Genomic DNA, 13,221 nt, shown 5'->3' with positions numbered 1-13,221 from the left:
ATTTCTTGTCTCCTACCCAAAAGACCAGGATGGGAAGGATTTTTTTTTTTGGGTGGGGAGGAATGTTGAGGGGAGAGAAGATTTCAATTTTTTTTCAACTATACTTGTTACATTCTTCCCAAGAAGAGGGAGAAAGAGGTGGGGAAAGAACAGATTTTTAATTGACAAAACTAAAAAAAAAGAAAAAAGAAAAAAAAAGTTGCAAAAAGGCAGGCAAGAATTTATCTATTTCCCTTCTGACCCCACCTGGAAAATTATCTGTAGTTTTAGTTGTTTTAGGAAGGTCCCTGACAAGCAGAGGCATACCATAGGATAGATTAATAAAACAGCAGTATTACTTCAAGGTCTGACTTATTTTTAACCTGCAGTAAAAATAAAAGTTAACCTTGAAACACTCATGTATTAATTCGTTTCATCCCAGGGAATATGAACTTGTACTTTTCACGTACAGAGTACTGGGACAAACAGGAATTCTCAATTTTGAGGATGACAGTATTCAAGGATTAGAAAAAAGCACTGGTAAATTGATTATAACAATGTGACCCACCAAACTAGAGGAAGACATCCAGAACTTTGTCTCAGTTAGGTATATTAACAGTTGTGTTCCTCTTTAAGTTATCCAAAAAAGGCAAGACTGTTAAGGATGGCACAGAAGAGATTGGTAATTGATCTCAAAGCAAAATGATATGAATTTAGAGCCTAACTTCTAACCCCACAGTACAAACTGAATCCCTAAATCACTTCTATAGATTGGAAGGATTTGGCTCTCAACTGACTCCCAGGTGGTCTTCCTTCAGTTAACTCATTTTTCTTTAAGGTATACACCTACCAGGAATTTTTATTCAAGTACTTAAATCCTCCAAATTCTGATTCATTTTCAATATCACAACGGTTACCACAGATGGGACTGGGATGTAAGTAAATCTGATAAATGCTAGGAGCCAGATACCCTGGTTTTCATTCTTTTCCTTCCCCAATTGCAGTTTTAAAGTGCAGACTTCAAAATCTTTGCATTGAGTTTAGCTCTACAGATAATATTTATTCCTTACCTTTCCAATAGCCATAACTACCTGAACCTTCACTGTCATTTCCAAGTTAAAATGATTAGACAATTTTTCAATTATGAAACCCTTTCTTCAAAAGGTTCAATTATTGCTTGCTAAAGAGGAACATTTCTCTATTGTGTAATCATGAAAGTAAAAATGGTAGTAATTTCATTTAAGGAAAATATTTCAAGTTCAAGTAAATGATAATCATATCTATTCCTGTCCTCAATTGTGCCTTTTTCTAAGCTCTGCTGAAATAGAATGCTCAGTCAAGGAATGAGAAAGTATAAGACAGATTGTTCTTATAAGGACAACTTTTTCTGTCCAAGGAATATACACATAGCAGGAATCCAGGTAGAAGAGACCATTTTTCATGCCCATCTCAGATACCATAACCCTCCCCCTGCCCTAAACATGAAGAGCCAAGGAAAGTTTCTCCTTGCCTTATCTAATGCTCCAAAAAAAGGGGAAAAAAAAAAAAACACGCTATCAAAAAAAGCAGGAAAGGCCTATATGAAACAATATATAAATTATTCAAATCCAATTAAGTAACTCTCCAAATCTTTCTGGGGGTCTCCTGCCACCATCATGTAAAGTTATGCATCTCAGTTAAAAGAAATGCCCATCCTGACCAGATGGTCTAAAAATCATTTTGTCCCAACTTAAGAGCTTGTTATCCTAATATGCACACAAAACCCTAATTTAACAGCTTTGTAAAAAGCCTTTAGAGGTCTGAAATTGAGACAGAAAGATGTCTAAGCAAATGCTGATGAGGAAATTACAGTTGTTGAAAAAAGGGGTTTGATTAGTCATATTTTCCTCTTAAATGGTAGTCCAACCTATGATTTTCTGCCTCAGATACTTACCTAGCTCAGGTAGGTAGCTAAGAAATGGGGAAGAAATGGACAGGGAGTATCCCTACTCCTCTCTTCCATGAGAGGAACAAGAACTTGATAACTAAAACAATGGCATTTAATGGGAGCTGGGGGCATGGTTACAATTACAAAGTCCGACACAAAACAAGGATAGGGAGCTGCATGGATAGGTTACAAAATAAAGGGATCAACAGTAGGATCTGGAAGGAAAGATGGTCCAGAGATGCCTGAATCAGGCTAATATGGCCTCTCCCGTCTGTCTTGTCTGTGTTCACCCCTGTTAAGAATCAAAATCAAAAATCACCATTACTAAAAGGAATCATTGTCATCTTCATTTCTGTTCCCTGCACTATCAATGGGACTATGTGCTTAATCTTTTTTGAGTAATCCTTCCCTCTCCACCCTTTACCCTCTCCCATTCCAGGATAAAGACCCAGATAGGGTATGAGGAATGAGGATGTGTCTTGGCTTTCCTCACATAGGTTCTTAACTTTTTAAAACATGATTAAAATCTGTTTCTTACAATCCCACTCCAAAAATCACAACTCCCTTAATAACTCAAGTTACTCACCTTGAGTCCATCTTGCCAGGTCCAAAGCCACCTCTGTCCCCTCCACCCCGGCCCCCTCGGAATCCCCCACGGTCCCCGCCTCTGCCTCGGTACCCTCCACGGTCATAGCCACCTCTGCCACCTCTCCGATCATCTCCAAAATTTCCCCCTGAAAATAAAAATTGAATAAGGGAAAAGGACTTAATGTGTTCCTCCCATTCTGTCATCTCTCCCTTTCCCCTTTCACCAGACCAAATCTTCCCCCCCCACCCCCACTCCCCTTACAACCCTTACCCATATGAGAGCCTCCAGGTCCCCCTCCAGGTCCATCAGGTTTAGGTGCCTTACACTGGTTACACTCATTTCTCCAAGAAAAGTTCATATTCTCACAGGTGCTGAGGATAAAAGTGGTAGAAATATACATTTTTTAAGAGTTGAGGGAGTTTGCTATTTCAGTGATTAAGAGTTTAATGAACAGGGGCAGCTATATGGCACAGTAGATAAAGAGTACTGGCCAATGGAGTTCAAATCCAGTCTTACTAGATACTTAACCCTTACTAAGTAATCCTGAGCAAGTCACTTAACCCCAATTGCCTCACCAAAAAGAATAAAAGGCTGTGTTGCCTTGGCTCTACAACTGATTTGTAGATACCAAAAGAAATAAGCTTAAAAAGGAAAAAAAGCTTAATGGGGGCAGCTAGGTGGCGTAGTGGATAGAGCACCAGCCCTGAATTCAGGAGGACCTGAGTTCAAATCTGCCCTCAGACACAACACTTCCTAGCTGTGTGACCCTGGGCAAGTCACTTAACCTCAGCCTCAAAAAGAAAAGAAAAAGAAGAAAAAAACCTTAATAAATAAAAAAGCTTTAATACTTAGTGTACCACTCCTTTTGCTAAGTGATAGGAATACAGATTTTAAAAGACCATAAAGAAGGGATTCAGCCCTTCAGAAGGGCAAAAAAAGTAAAATGAAATACTATTACTAAAGAATTGAACAATAGTTTGCCATTATTCCCAGGAGAGAATCCTTAAATAAGGATTTTAAAGTTTTTACTCACGGATTAGGACACTTCCAATCTCCAGCTCGTTGCTGCCCTCCACCACCACCTCCTCCACTAGGAAATCCGCCTCGGCTGCCACCACCACTGCCACCACCTCCAAAGCCTCCACGGCCCATGGGTCCTACAAAGAAAAGTTAGGGAAAGATAATTAGTTTTGTCTTGCCCCAACTTGTGAACATCTCATACCACTAATGAGCTATTAAAGAATTTCCCTATTTTAATTCTTGTTTGTAGTAATTACTTCCCAAAATAATCTTTATCTCCTATCCCCTTTTAGCATATATGACACATAGTATATATGTTATAATACACACATCCAAGAATCTCTCTACTAAGCAACTTCAGAATCAAAAACTGCCTTGACCTATGTTCCATGCCAAATCTCCCATTATGAATTATTCATCCTTTATTAAATATTAGCTTCACCTCCACGCCCACGGCCACCACGGCCATTGCCACCTCCTCTGTTGAAGTCTGCTCTTCGTGTAGCAAAAGACACTTTAATCGGGTTTCCAGAAAATTCTTTGCCTAAGAGAAATAGAAAAATCTAAGTACAATAATCTCAAACATAGGTTACTTTTTCAAAACATTTACTAATTAGCAAGTATTTCTATGTACCCAGAACTAAAAAAGGAAGCTTTGATTTCTATGCTTGAAGACAAAATAATCAAGCCAAGAAAATAGGAAAAGTATTTACAGTCTGTTGGATTTAATAACCAGTAACTAAGCATAATTTAGATTTAAGATGTGAGTCATTTTGTCATTTTCCTGCATACTCACCATCAAACCAATCAATGGCCGCCTTGGCAGAGGGGGGATCATCAAATGATACTGTAGCTTCTCCTTTCAGTTTTCCTGTCTCCCTATCTGTATACAAGTTGATCATAGGCTGCCCAGTCTTCTTATTGGTCTAAAAGAAAAAAAATATAAAATTCTCCCAAAATCTGTACTCAGCTTTCTCCTAGATACCAGGTGTCTTTCTCCATTCTATTATGCTCCCTCTAGTACCTTAATAATGCCAATTTGCTTGAAGTAATCTGCCACAGACTCAATGGTAACATTCTCACCCAAGCCTTGGACGAAGATGGTGTTATTATCAGAATTATCCTGTTCTGCTAGGAAAATTTATACACACACAAAAAAAATTGCAGGAAAGAAATGAGACAAAAGAAAAAATTAAACACTTCCTATTTAATTTGCTCCAACATGCAAGAGGTTCCCACCTTAAGAGAATGCAATTTAAATACAAGGGGAAAATGTTAACTGAAATTAAGCTGACTCCATTCAAATAGTTTACTTTTACTCTCCCTTAACCATCATGCTGTATTCATTATATTAGAAAGATATTTTTTCCTCTATTCAAACTTTTTCTTACTCTATACCAGAAAATTATGAGTTCATTTCATTGGCCCTTTTACCCCCTTAAATTTCACCAAATGGGGAGGGAGCCACACAGGAAGCCCTTAACCCCACAATTTTAGTTACCTACTTTGTTCCCAGAAATACTTTCCAATATGGAAAACCAAACCACTAAGGATCTGCTCTACTTTGTTAACTTCCAACCCCCCATTTGTTATGACTTGTGGCTTACCTGAATCATGGCGTGATCCTTGGTCCCTGGGCCCTTCAATGACATGGAAAAAAAAAGGAAAACAAGATACCCATTAGTTAGGAGAGATGAACAGAAATGCAAAAGTCAGACAAAAACACCAAATCCAAACACACTCTTGCAAACTGTAACCAGGTTTATGTGCTCACAGCCTCACCCCAAACCCTGTCCTGGGTTTGGTGCCCAGAGGAGAAAACCCTGAGCAGGGCTGGGGAGGAGACAAACCCCTCCCTGTCTTTTAAGATCTGTAACCTGAGCCCCACAGGGGTAACTCCACACTTTAGAAACAATGCCTCCCCAGCACAGGCTGGGAAATCTCAGCACAGGCTGTTTGGGGGAGAGGGGGAAGGAACCCCACTGTATTTACCAGACCAAATGCTATTAAGCTTAGCCCCATTCTCTCAACCCAGAGAGATGAGAGCATTCACCACCGGCGCATGATGCGCATCCAACTTCTCCAAAACTTTTAAACCAAGATATTTCCCCTCTTGAAACCATTTACTATTGCTTCAGCTTTTAGGAACCATTTTCTTAAACCATGTAAAGTTTTCCCAAGCCACATACATTCATATAATATCTGTGTGTATTTTAAAATAGCATGTCCCAGGGAACAGACCAGAAAAATCTTGGATTTCCATGTTTACAGCCTCTATTTCTTTCCAGAGACCATTGTGACCAGTATTTATCTGAATTCACCATGTACAAAAAAAAAATCATATACACACTGAATGCACACCTAATTCATAAACACATGAGCCTTTGGTTTTAAACGTTGAGTGACAATTCAAGAAACCATGTGTCAACCAGACCAGAAAGTTTCCAGCTTAATGGGAGACTTTTAAAATTTCCTTTTTTTTTTTTTTTTTACATGAAGTCACATTATTTTTTTTTTTAAAGACCTGGTTATTTCCCATGAGCCACACATACACTCAGTTTTCCTGAAGTAGTCCACACCTTCCTTCCCAAACTAGCTGCTAGTTCCACCTGGGGAAAGCTAGAGTACATATCTTACAATTGGGTAATACCATTCAGTACCTAAATAAAATATACACCTTCTATTTCAGGCAAGTGTTTCATAGCCCTCCCCCAGAAGTTAAGACATTTAAGTTGTTGAATATTCTTCTAACCTCAGAAACACAGGTCAAAAGATCCTAAAGCCAGTTTGGCACCATATTATCACATTCTCTCCAGAGGATCTCATAAGTTGTCCTTAAAAGGGTGTTCTTATAATAACCCACCCTCCTTCCAAGTCTATTTGACATCCTCAACCCTTTGAGAAAAGTCAGCCAGTCAGACCAATTTGGTACCAGGCAACTGTTTCACCCTCTCCAGAGGTTATAACACAATCTGGCAGTAGGTGGCACTCTATCCCAACCCTGCTGGAGGTGATTCTGGACACTTCAAACCTTTGACACTTAAAAAAACACGAAGACATCTGCAAATGAACAATCAGACAAAGCATTGCCGGGGGTTGGGAATTTTGGAAACTCTGTTCACTTACCACCAAATTTATTGAAGCCACCACGGTCACTTCCGCTGGAGAAGACAAGTTAGAAGAAAGGACATGAAGCTTCCAACGGCTACAACAGGGTGTTTGGGGGATTTTTTGTTTTTTGGTACACTCTCCCCAATGTGGATATTTGTTTTGGGAGAAGAAACAAGTGGCTACTAAGATACATTCCTTCCTGACCACCCCTCAATCTGACCTTTGAGCATGTCACACACATGTGTGCAGTTTCTCAGACACAGTTTAAAGTTTTGGTTTTTTGTTTTATGGTTTTTATATATGTATAATCTCCATTTCCTCTGAAAAAAATGACCCATTTTCCTTTGTCGTTCTTCCGATGTGGCAGTTGGTTTTTTTTCCTCTTGTAGTAAGTGGTTTCGACAAACCGAGAAGTTGGTTTAAAAACCCTGTCCCCAATTTACCCAGAAGACACTTCACACCGGGCTTGGATAGCCCTGAACACAAGTGATTTTTTTGTACTTTTGCTTTGAAAGCAGCAAGCAAACCCAACCCCCATTCATGAAGTCAAAACCAAAGGCGATTTCCCCTTAAAGCGAGACAAACTCTTAGCTAAGCCCTATCCTAACTACTGAGCTGTTTTTGGTCTTTTCCCCCCCCAGGGGTCACCCCTTCTACACTGTGAGAAGAGCGGAGTATTTGCAATGTCACCTTTCATACCTGTGGCACATAAAATGCAGAGCAAGTTAACAGTCACATTAACAGTTGCTTTTTTTTTTTTTTAAGTTTTGCATCAAACACACAGATTTCCTGTTTTTGGATGGTTTAATTGCCCCCACCCACCCATGAAAAATACTTACCTGGTAAGTACAACTCAAAAGTTTTGTTTTGTTTTTGTTTGTTTTTTCTTTTATGACAAAAACACACTGACAATTTTTCCCCAGTTTCAAAAGACACTGAGACAGTGGGGTCACTCGGGACCATGTTATCACCAGGTCTGACAGATGTTTTTAATGTCAAGTCTGAGGTTTTGCTTTAAAGAAACTATGTGGGAAAGGGAGAAGGGAAATCCAGTCTGACACACTGATAATATTCAAGAAAGAAAGCAGCCAAGGGAGAAGGGGAAAGTGAATAAGACCGGAGACCACTGTGTCAAGAGCATTTGCTCTAAGGCCTGCAACTCAGTGAACACAGCTAATTCCAGTTATAAGGTCACACACATAGTGATCAGGATCAGTCAATTGTTGGGGATTCTTATCAACCAACTCTTCAGAAGATAAAGGCCATGTGGGATGATAGGTATAACAGAAGAGTCCCCACCCTCATTTCCTGGCAGAGGAAGATTCCATCCCTCTCTATAATTTCTGCCAAGGGCTGGGCAAATCCTTCCCAATAAGAGCATACATAGTAACTACAATCCAGACCATTTAAATCCATATTTTCCCCTGGAGATGAAACTTAAGTTTCTTCTCACCTTTTGTTCAGTAGGGTCATGGGAAGATAAAGGCATGAACACCTACCCTAGATTCCCCCCCCCAAATTAAACTATCAAAGGGTAAATGATCAGATAGCCACTTTTCCCCCAAACCAAACCCCCCCCCCAAATCCCATGCATCCCTGGGGACTAAACTTGAGCAAAGGGAAACAGAACCATGCAACCCTTACCACCCATTTAAAAATTATTCCCTAGCTCCCCACAAGACACCTACCCCATGCCACCTCTGCCTCCACGGCCACCTCCACGACCTCTGGGTTCATAGCCACCACTGCTACGGTTGTAGCCACCGCCACTGCCGCTGCCGCCTCCGCCACCTCGTCCTCTTCCCCCACGGTCCTGCTGGCCACCCCCATAGCTGCTGCTGCTACCACCGCCACTCTGGTCCTGGTTGCCATAGCCACCACCACCACTCATAGATGATTGATCTTGGCCATAGCTACCTGTTAGGAAGAAAGGAGGATACTAGATTCTAGGCAGAAGGTGATTCAAAACCCTTAGGTTAAAGGTGAACTTGGGGAACATAATGCAAACTTTCAAACATTCCGACCACACTCAATTTTAGGACCAACAACAGATGTGGTAAGGCAGAGGAATACAGATCCTTAGAAAATTTCGTTGGCATGGGATAAAGGTGAGTGTCTTACCTCCACCACCCCCTCCACCGCCCCCACTGCTGCTGTTATACTGGTTCTGCTGGCCATATCCTTGAGGGGGATTGTAGGAGCTTTGCTGCTGTCCATAGGAACTTTGTTGTCCACCATAACCAGACTGCTGACCATATCCCCCACTCTGGGGCTGTCCATAGCTACTGCTCTGGGAACTGCTACCATAGCTACAGAAAAGCAAAGAAAATAAATCAAAACCTGTATAATTGTTCCTCATCTCCATTTCAATTGTTCTACCTTTTAATCCCATGTTATCCTTAATGCAATAATGTACACTCAATCTTAACTTCTTTCTCCAAACTCACCTTCCTGAAGTGCTGCTAGGAGCTGGCTGTTGGCTGTAGCCAGGATAGGATGACTGCTGACCATAAGAAGGTTGGGAACTTTGGCTACTGCCATAGCCACTGGCTGAACCATATCCTTGGGGAGCTGATTGGGTACCATAGCCTGCTGAAAGGGGAAAAAAACAAAATCCATGTTTTTCAAAGATCAAAAACCATGTTGAACCTAGAAAAGAAATAAGCGGGTCAAAAATATTTACTTTCTTTCTCATGGCTTTTCCCCTTCCTGTCTGATTTTATACATCATGACAAAAAGAATTGCACACATTTAACTTGTGTCAGATTACTTGCTGTCTTGGGGAGGGGAAAAATATGGAAAAAAGAATGAAAACTATCTTTCCCTGTATTTGGGAAAATTAAATATGAAATTTTAAAAAAAGAATTATTTAGTAATTTAGTAATTATTTGATTTCTCTGGCAGGAAGCTTTTTTTAATTCCCTTTCAACATAACTACTCCAAAGCCATTATACATCCACATTCACATTCTATTATAAATAATCCCTTATCTGGACTTTTAAATTTCTTTCTGTTCCTTATTTCAACCTAGTGCCTGCTCCTTATACACTAAAAACATCTCCTAAACAAGTGGTCAGTTACACTTCATCACACATTAAGTATTGCCCAAGTTAAAAGTTCTTTGAAAGTGGAACCATGAGTTGTGTGAGCAATATCAAACCACATCTAAAGGAAATTAATCTTTATCCACTTGGGTAGATGAGAACCTATAAAATCTTTATCTTTTAATAATGAAGGAGAAATTTAAAAAAAACCACTAAATGATAATACATTTAAGAAATATAAGGAAATCGCAGTGTATTACACTTGGGAGTTGATGAAGGAGTGATTTTTGAGACTATAAAAAAAATGAAAACACACAACAAAAAGGTTTTTGAATTTTTGGAAAAGTCAAACTATTAAATTCCTTTGAAATCTAAAATACTGATTCTAATTGAGTTCAGATAGGTATCCAGAATAAGCTAGTAACTTACTGTTCTGGGTTTGTCCATAGGAGGAGCCATAGCTGCTCTGACCATAACCTGAGGTATCAGCTGACTGGCCATAACCACTATAGCTCTGTTGGCCATAGGGCTGACTGCTCTGTTGGGAATACCCTTGTCCAGGCTGGGTAGGGTAAGCCCCATAGCTAGAAAAAGAACATGATTATCAACAAAATGAAAACTGAACATGCACATCCTGCCACCAGTGTTTTCTTTTTGTTGCCATACTCACCTTTGTGTGGCTGGCTGAGTGTACTCTGTAAAAAGGGCAGAAAAAAGGCAAATTATTCTTTATTATATACACATACCATCCAGACAACCTCCCATGTATTTCAAAAAAATTTAATCTCAGAAGCGCATTATTTTTTTCTACTTTATTTTTTGAGGGGGAGGGAGATGTTTTCTTTCACAACATGCTTATGGAAATGTTTTTATATAACTTCATGTACTTTCTTACAGGGGGTGGGGAGAAGGGAGACTAGAGCTCAAAAGTTTTAGAAAGAAATGTAAAAAACTGTTTACATGTAACTGGGAAAAGGAAAAATTTACTAAATTAAAATTTAACCTCAAAAAAGCAAAATGAAAAAAAGGGGGGAGAAAAAAAATCAGTCACTCAAAAGACTAAGTTAAAAAAATTCCTTCATTTTAAGACTAGAGATGCTAAACAGTTCCAGAAAGTTAATGAAAAACACACCTATGTCTATGTCAGAGAAACATTCCAAAGTCATATATACATATACACAGATATATAACGTATATGAAGATATTAAAAATGGGCAACAAAATGTTAATTCAGACAAGTATAATTCATATTAACTAAAGTAGAATAAAGTGAACAAATCAAGAAGTTATGCCTTCCAAAAAAAATAAAGAAAGAATATGTATTTGGTTTCTTTGTAGGTTTAAGAAAATATGCATGTAGATATTAATAAATTACTATCTGATTTGAGGGGATAGAAAGAAGGCTGTTGGTTGGTTTTACCAATTTATCTTTTACACCCCCCCCAATTTTATACTTTGTTTCAATGAATGCTTTTGGGGGTAGAGAAATGAAGCAAGATTTGGAAATGAATGTGAAAACAAAAAATATCAGTGAAAGATTTCTTAAAATGAATTCCCAATGATTCCTGACCAAAAGCAAAAAATGAAGAAATATTAGCAAAACAAAGACAAAAGAAAATGCTGCAGGAAATATTCCAGAAATGTTTTAATGAACTTTAACTGCTCAGAAAAATATTCTCCCAACAATTTCACACTCTTTGAATTCAAGGGATTGAGACCCTTTTAGAATCAAAGGAGTAGATGACTTCATTCTAAGAAATGTGAAACCAGGCTTTGTATTAGAAGTACAAAGTGAGCAGCTTTTTGGTTGGCATTTTTTTTTTTTTTTTTTAGTCCTGGCTCTGACACTCAAATCTTGGGGTGGATAATTTATTTTCCTGAATCTTTTAATAATTTTTAAGTACCTGCCCTACTTTTCATGGGATTGCAATGAGACTTAAATTACAACGTCCAGGGAAATTAAAGAATTATTACCATTGATTACCAAAGAACAGCTGAAGCAGAGAACAGGAATTTCGCTCTTTCAGAATAAAAAAAGAATTCTTTCCATTCATAAATGGAAGTTCCAGGAATGGGATAAAACTAATCACAAGCCGTCCTTCATAGTGCTAGAGGGGAGAGTACGATGTGAGTACTTCGGGAAAGGAGTTCGAGAAAGAAAAGGGCCGGAATCTCCACGATCCAACAAGTTATTTTGCTGGGACCGTTGCTTAGCGGGAAACGAGGGACCGGGTCTTTTGCAAACCTCCTCACCCTGGCTAACAGCGTGGCTGCACACTTTAAGAGCAAAGCCTCGACCATAGCGTGGAGAAAGAATTAGAATAATGCAACTACAGCACTGAAGGAGGCCTAAGTGAGAAGGTTCCTAGAGAAAAGCTAAGAAAAAACCGGGTTGGGAACCGGCCGTGGGCGAGGGGACACGCACATCCAGACAAGGCCTCTGCTCCCGGGCAGGGCGTGGATCCAAAGCGCGTGCGCACCAGAGTCGCCCGGATGCGGCACTGCGACAAAGCGGGAAGGAGTGAAAAGCTAGCAGCGAAGGAAAGCAATGAACGGTGTTCCCCTCCGCTGCTTTATGGGGCCTACATTTAAGTCGCCAAGATATTAGCTCCCCAAAATAAAGGGGAGATAACAGAAAAATTGCTGCCAGTCTGCTCTACACACTAACTCGCCAGGACCACGGGACAAAATGGCGGCAGCGGCCTCTTCTCCCCGCCCACCCCCCTCCGCTTACTTCCCGCCTAGACCGCGCGAGGATGAAACCCCTTCCTCCCAGACAAGGCCACAACCCATCCGGCCATACTACTTTCCTCACGGCTCCGGGCCCCAAAAAAGGGCTCCGGGCCCCTCCGAATGCTAACTAGGCTACGCGCGAGGTGACCAAGGATCGGCTCACCTCCCCCACGAGTTCTTACCGTTGGAAGCCATGTCCGCGCACGCGCACAACGGCTGCCGAGCAACAGAAAACAGAAGACAGCCGACCACCGACGCCTCGAGGACTGAAAAGCCCCACCCCGTGCTGAAACTTATGTACTCCTCCCCCTCCTCCTACGCACCGCAGAGGGCTGTACCAAGTCTAGAACGAGGTGGAGAGCTGAGGTAACCGGACGAATAAAACTTTCGGAACTTTGAGAGACTATCAGTACAAGAGATGAAAAATATAAACCATACAAAGAGTTTTGATAAAACATTTTGCCTATACTTGGCATTAGAGGTAATATGATTTCATCCTTATTAGAAAATCTATAAGCCTCCCCCTTGGGATAGAAAAATGGTTTGGTTGGAAGCAAAGGCACAAAAAGAAAGGAAGAGGAGGGGAAGGGGGAGGGGTGACAGCGGTGTGAGAACGAACCATTAGTGAGGATTGAGGGGGAGGAAGGCAGGCCCAGTTCCGGAGCCGGGCGGCTGGGGCGGAGGAGGAGGTAGCCAATCACCCCACCCCCGCATCCCTCTTTCAGGGGCGGGAGGCGAGGAACCGCTGCTCTGTGCGCTTGAGCAGAAGACCGCTGGTTACAATGGACTCAGGGAGCTGAGCATCCCTGCCCTCCTCT

General features: G+C 40.6%; 1 protein-coding gene across 6 annotated transcripts; it reads right to left on the bottom strand.

The window, feature by feature from the left end:
- Positions 1-1,996: 1,996 nt before the first annotated feature.
- FUS (FUS RNA binding protein) lies at positions 1,997-12,688 on the bottom strand. 6 transcript variants are annotated; one of them, XM_074281394.1, is made up of 15 exons: positions 12,586-12,688; positions 10,341-10,365; positions 10,100-10,254; positions 9,074-9,218; positions 8,748-8,935; positions 8,315-8,543; positions 6,642-6,676; positions 5,123-5,155; positions 4,540-4,643; positions 4,312-4,441; positions 3,958-4,059; positions 3,529-3,652; positions 2,766-2,866; positions 2,493-2,640; positions 1,997-2,198 (listed from the first exon to the last, which is right to left on the bottom strand). In XM_074281394.1, exons 1-15 carry the CDS (start codon positions 12,596-12,598, stop codon positions 2,159-2,161), a joined length of 1,572 nt encoding a protein of 523 aa, XP_074137495.1. In that variant the 5' UTR covers positions 12,599-12,688; the 3' UTR covers positions 1,997-2,158. The 6 variants fall into 6 exon arrangements, with proteins under 6 accessions (XP_074137495.1, XP_074137494.1, XP_074137497.1 ...); XM_074281393.1 differs by having other exon boundaries at positions 4,540-4,646; positions 12,586-12,686; XM_074281396.1 differs by having other exon boundaries at positions 4,540-4,646; positions 9,074-9,215; positions 12,586-12,685.
- Positions 12,689-13,221: the final 533 nt, after the last annotated feature.

Source organism: Sminthopsis crassicaudata, chromosome 1 (assembly GCF_048593235.1).
Source record: "Sminthopsis crassicaudata isolate SCR6 chromosome 1, ASM4859323v1, whole genome shotgun sequence".
In the NCBI taxonomy this organism is placed as follows: Eukaryota; Metazoa; Chordata; class Mammalia; order Dasyuromorphia; family Dasyuridae; genus Sminthopsis; species Sminthopsis crassicaudata.
Note: the sequence above shows the minus strand (reverse complement) of the source record. Positions and strands in the feature narration are given on the sequence as shown.